At 44.1% G+C, this 5,973-nt stretch overlaps 1 protein-coding gene across 3 annotated transcripts in view; it reads left to right on the top strand.

The window, feature by feature from the left end:
- TDRD5 (tudor domain containing 5) overlaps positions 1–5,973 on the top strand; it is a 52,549-nt gene that overhangs the window by 9,099 nt on the left and 37,477 nt on the right. For 2 of the 3 annotated variants that reach the window (XM_019501797.1, XM_019501796.1), the window contains exons 1-5: positions 12–184; positions 1,697–1,872; positions 3,377–3,460; positions 4,203–4,259; positions 5,336–5,489. In XM_019501797.1, coding sequence (XP_019357342.1) covers positions 46–184; positions 1,697–1,872; positions 3,377–3,460; positions 4,203–4,259; positions 5,336–5,489 — 610 coding nt within the window. In that variant the 5' untranslated portion in view covers positions 12–45. Of the gene's footprint in view, positions 1–11; positions 185–1,696; positions 1,873–3,376; positions 3,461–4,202; positions 4,260–5,335; positions 5,490–5,973 lie in introns of those variants that run through there. The other variant, XM_019501798.1, reaches the window with a different exon arrangement.

The following is a 5,973-nucleotide window of genomic DNA, read 5'->3' as shown; positions in this document are numbered from 1 at the left end:
TTTGATGAAGCCTTTTCGAGGCACTTTGGACGGGCATTCCAGTACATGCGTTATGGATTTTTCTCCATGTTTGAAGTGCTGAATGCAGCCTCAGAGATTATTGCTGTTGAACAGACCAGGGCAGGCTCTTTGCTGACATTGAAGAAGAGCCCCTCAGTTAAACAACAGGAAAAAGTGTTAGAAGGTGAGGCTGAACACATTTAATTTGGAGCAAGCAGTTCCAACTAATACCTGCTTACTGCTTAAAGTAAACTTACTGTATTTTTGAGGGAAAGAGGCCACTGGCCTATCAACGCATCTTTACACATGTTCGGGGGGGGGGGTGCCTTAATTAGAGTGGCTCTGAGAGCTGCTCTGATTAAAGCACCCTTAGCATCTTGTGTATTCAGCATCCTGTGCTTTAAAATGGCAGTGGGGGTACTTCAACTAAACCTCATTTGATGAGCTGTAGTTAAAATGCCAGTGCTGCCATTTTGAAGCATAAGGATGCTGCATACACAAGGCACGGAGGTTGCTGGAGTGCGCTAATTATCACAGTCCAGCAGACTTGATTAATCAAGTCTGCTTGGAGCAGACCATGGCTGGCTGGAGCATGTTAATTAGTGGCAGCACAGTCGACTCAATCAGTCTGCTCTGACATGCTGTAATTACAGCGCATCAGGGCAGCATCTCTACATGTCTAGAGGCACCCTTTGAGCACCAGTTCTTATAGGAGTCAGCATAAAAATCTTATGGCGCTGCTGTTGAAGCTTGATGACACAGCTGCTATTACAAAAGGTTTCTGACTCTGACTTCCCGTTTCTGAGATGGAAAGCAAACGGCAGCACAGTATGTCTAGCCAGTCTGAAAGATGGGTTCTGTACATACAATTGATTGTTATGATAAAAGGTGCCTCTTTGTAGTGGATCTAGATCAATGGTGCTCAAGATTTTTCCCCCTGGGGCTGGATGGATGGTGCTCAGACCCTCTGGGGGCAGGAGCTGGTGGGCTGGAGCAGTGAGGGGGAGGAGGGCCATGGCCGAGCCCTGATCTGGCCATGCCGAAGTGGGGGCAGAAGGGTGGGGAAGGGGCCATGGCCTGGCCCTGATCTGGCTGTGTGGCAGTGCAGGGGGAAAGCCATGGCCTAGCTCTGATACAGCCATGCAGGGGCGGGGAGGGGTCATGGCCTGGCCTTGATCTGGCTGTACGGGGGAAGGGGTCACATTTGGTCCCATGGGTGGGGCTGGAGGGGTTGTGGGGAGGAGACAAGGGGCATGGCCTGGCCTGGCTCCACACCTGCCATGCAGGAGTGGGGAAGGGGGCATGATCCAACCCTAAGGCTGCTGTACACAGGGCAGTAAGGGGGCAAAAAATGGCCCTAAGCTTGCTGCATTGGTGGGGGTAGGGAAAGAAAGGGGGTGTGGCTCAGCCCCAATCTGGCTGCACAGGATTTAGGAATTTGGTAGCAGGGGAGGAGGGCGGCAGTATGGATTGCCACCAAATTTCCCAAATGGCGGGGAGCCCCTTCGGCCGAATGCCATGGCTCCGCAAGCCACATTGGGCCTGCAGGCCAGAGCTTTACAGTCCCCCTCTCCCGATCTAGGTAATGTTGGTGTTAGACCAACTGGGGAGACCAAAAGATAAGACTTGCATATTCTAGGAGCTTGTTTTATACATTCTACGTGTAAATCTCATCTCTCTCTTGCACTACCTTAAGATGACAGGGTGAGTCAGCCAAAGAGAGCAAAGAAGCCCAAGTCTTCTTCTGTGCCCGCCCCTGCATTTGGGAAACCCTCTCCAGAATTGGGGACAAAGAAGCTCCTTCAAGCTCCAAAACCCAGTTCAGAGCCAGTAGATGCACAAGTACTGAACTATGACAACAGAATGAAACAAGTGAGTGACTGAAGAAATAATCTATGAGGTTTTCTTATTATTTGGGAGATTAATTTAGTGATGTCATTGTCTCTGAGGTCAGTATTCACAACATCATTCTAGACTTTAAAAATTGGTTTCAAGATTTAGTCCAGAAATGAACAACCTGTTGTTAGTTAGCATCATAATCCAGAAGGCTGTCAGTATCTTGATCAGTTTTTTCTGTCTCTGTACCCATGCTAACTGTCATCTATCAGCCAATTTCAGTAATGAATATTGGCTTGCCACCTGATTTTTCTTATGATGCTTTTCATTCAAAGATCTCAGTACTAATGTTAATCAAGCCTCAACTCGCCTGTGAGCACAGGGAATTTGAATTTTTGCCAGTTTATGTAGAAATCAAGGCAGTCAGTGGTAAACCTTGATTCCTACTCTTGCTCAGCATACTAGATGAGAGACCTATGGGGACATAAAGGAATGCAGGGTTTTTCAGTTGATGCCATAATTGGAAGATAATGTACTCCTCTGCTGTTTTCTGCCCTGATAGGCTTTGTGCTGAGATAGAATAAAACTTGATAATTTACTAGTATCAGGAAAGGGCTTGCTGTCTTGAAGTGTTCACTGTGTGTTCTGCATTGTACAGAGAAAGGTATTGTTTTGACCCATCATGCTTATATGGCTCATTGAGAACAGACATTATAGTGTTGGCACATGGTAAAAACACATGGCAGCAGTACAAGTGGGAAGTGGTGCAGATTTACGTTGATTTTTCAAATACTTAATGAGAAGTGTGTTAAGGAGGATTTTAAAATGAATACTGTTATACTGTTTTACATGTAAATAGAGGGAGTGTCATTTAACAAATGAGGGGAAGAGATCCAAGGATAGAGAGTAGCTTGGAGGGAGGTGGAAAGATGTGAATGGTAATGGATACAAGGGGTTTACCAAGGAAGTTTTAGGTTGAGAGAAGGGCTAAGTCCAGAACTGTGATAAGCTGATTTAGTTCCTGCTAAGAGTTCCATGTGATATCAGCAAGCAGAGAAGAAAGTTCTCTATCAGGAGTTGTTCAGTAATCCTTACTTTAAGACTTCCAGAAAGCTAACGTCTGAATGAATGGGCTGCTTTAGAAAGGGACAACACACAATTGGCAGCATAATGGCAGGCAAGTATGAGATGCCTGCACCTCAAAGCAGGTCTTTATTAATGAGTGAACAGCTGGAATCACTGGAAATTAGGAAAGCAAGAGCTAGGTGCCCTAAATCCCCATCTAAGCTGTTTAACTGCCCCCTGTACATTTGGTGCATTTAAAAAAAATACTTTCCTAAATGCTGGTGTACTGTTTTCTTTCACTGCTTTCCTAATCTTATGTAATTTCTACTGACACGCATCACAAACAAAATTATTAATCCTTAAGTGCAAGAGCCCACTGCCACACCTGATTAGCTACTTCATGAGAATTTTTTTGACTGCTAGAATTCACCATTTTGTTTCTGATATGACTTCTTATTTTTTCTTTCATTTGAAGTTGGAGCAGGATTTCAAGATGACACTCGCACAGAAGGGACCTGGTGGGACAGTCAGCTCGGAACTAAAAAGAAGACTCCAAACTGTAAGTATTAGTATCTGGAAATTTGGGCATTTGGAGAAAAACAAGTATTTATTCCCTGTACATTATCAGGAACAGCAGTGCAGCTTCTAAGTAGATATCCTGTTGTTTCAGATGTGGGGTCTGTCTTAGCCACAGATTTACTATGCTTAGTCAGTAGTAAGTGACCTGCTTGTCCTGTTCCCATTAGACAGGGATGTGGTGTTTCCTTTATATTTTTGCCTTTATCTGGATTAGAAAATCCAGGAGAGACTAGAGTTTTAGTCTTTACATGTGAAAGGAGAATTATTTAAATTGGGGGCGGGCAATTATTTTGGGCAGAGGGCCGCTTACTGAGTTTTTGCAAGCCATCGAGGGCTGCATGACGGGCAGCCCAGGGCAGATGAATATTAATTTTAAAAAATTTTTAGGGGCCCCACGGGCTGGACAGAATGGCCTGATGGGCCGCATCTGGCCGCCGGGCTGCATTTTGCCCACCTGATTTAAATGTACATGTGTTGAGGTATACAGATTCAGAAATTTAAGTCACGCTTCATCTGAGGTTTGGAATGAACGCCAAAACACTGCTGGTCTAAAATTGCATGCTGTTGGGGAAGCGGTAAAAAATAAGCATGAAAAGCCAGACTATTCTGTTTTGTAGAAATTCATTCACAACTGCACTATTTATGCGTCTTCTCTGAGCTATGACCCTCTTATCATTCCCCCCACACAACTGTTTGCTTATGTGTCCTTTTGTGTTGTTTAGGTTGTAGCCCAGTATCCAGAGGGTTTGTTTGTATCAAGGCTACCTGGTGAGTTTGAGGTAAGTTTTACCTCTACCAGCTAGGGCTTCTTTAAAAAGAACTTTAACATTTTTAACAGTGCATACTTTGTTTGGACTATACTTTCTATTAACTTAGATGCAGCTGTGAATGCTCTGCACTTCTACAAATCTGACCACAGTCAGGCACCAGAAAATGAGGAGCACAGTCAGTGACCACTGCTGAAAGATGTTGGTTAAATAAATGGCTTGTGCAGCATCACACTAGAACTCTGTGATAGAGAAGCACAGAACTCAGTTCTCCAGGATCATATCCATGCATCTTAAACAAAAAAACATTTTTTCTCTTCCCATAGTTCCCTGAATTGGACAACTAGCATGGAAAACTTAAGCTTGATTGGTTAAAGTTTGGCAAAGTTAATACCAATTGAAAACAAAATCTTATGGGAAATGTTAGGCACTTGTAATGGACGGTTCTGAGAGAGTACATCCCAGACTTATTAACTACTAAGTGGCCAAGAGGCTGCACCCTGAGTGGGCCATATCAGCAGGAGCTACCTGACACATGGACCACAGTAGTATGAACCAAGGGCCTCTCAGGTTTTAGATTATCAAGGTTTACCAAGAAAACGTAGGCTGAGGGCCCCTGGCTGACATTATTGTGCTACTTTGTGGATTCTCCTCCATAACCTCCCATCTTGCCTTCACCATGCATGTGGGTGTCCCTCTTCCAACTGCTACGGTGGGTGTATGCATGGTTACCCCCCACCCTACTGCTGCACCACCTATACATAGATTTCCTCTCCACATCCCACAACTCAGCTCGTTGGCTGTAGGGCACTCCTAGTACTGGGAGCTATGCTGCATTGCACCCTGCTTCCCTGGGGCAGGCATAGGAAGCAGAAGATATTGGAGAACCCCTGAGACCCTGGCTCCTGCTGCAGCTGGAGTGATAGGGAGAGCAGTGGGCACCTGGGGACTGAAGTTTAACCCATCGTGGGCCACATGCTGTTGGAAAGCCCTGGTGTTAACTCTTTTCTCTAGTTCTTTTAGTTTACAATTACAATTCTTCATCAAATGTGCATTGTAAAAAAAAAAAGGTTCCTTTCTGGCAACAGGCACATTTTAAAGAGAAGCTATCGGTGAAGGAGCTTGGTTTCTTCAACGTGATGGAACTTGTTGGGGCCCTTCATGATATTTTCCATGTTGAATGCAAAGAAGGTGAACGAGACTGGATGGTCTTTGACCTCAAATCAAAGTGCTTAAAAGATAGTAAGTGTGGGTTTTGTGCATCCCTGGTTCATTGTAAAGTGGGAGTGACTGAAGAATGGCTGATGAGGCAAATGTTACTCAGCCAAGTCTATAATGGGATCTATGCCTCTGTGTTAAAGAGGAGAAATGCCTACAAGTCCCAGCATATAATTCTCTATCCCGATCTAAGCAAAATAATGCATGGAGGGTGGTGAAGCACTCTGTGCTGGGATCTTTTTTCCTTTGTTTCTTACCTCTTATAATTTTATTTGTCAAGCTAGAGTGAAATAATTTGTGTTGACCTGAGATCAAGATCTCATTTAAATGAATTGACATAGTACACTCCTGTCTTCTGTCTTTTATATCTGCTTGTCAGGATGACAGTATATCATTGGTTTACCATTGATTCGTTCCTAAAAAATACTTTCACAAAAATAAACGTAGATTTTTTTTTCTTAAAAAAAAAAAAAAGGGGGAGGGGGGGGGGGCCAAAAAAAAAAAGACA

The sequence above is a fragment of the Gavialis gangeticus genome, unplaced genomic scaffold, assembly GCF_001723915.1.
Source record: "Gavialis gangeticus isolate Ggan-Ray unplaced genomic scaffold, GavGan_comp1, whole genome shotgun sequence".
NCBI lineage: Eukaryota > Metazoa > Chordata > Crocodylia > Gavialidae > Gavialis > Gavialis gangeticus.
The sequence above is the reverse complement of the archived record's forward strand: the minus strand, read 5'-3'. Positions and strand labels throughout refer to the sequence as shown.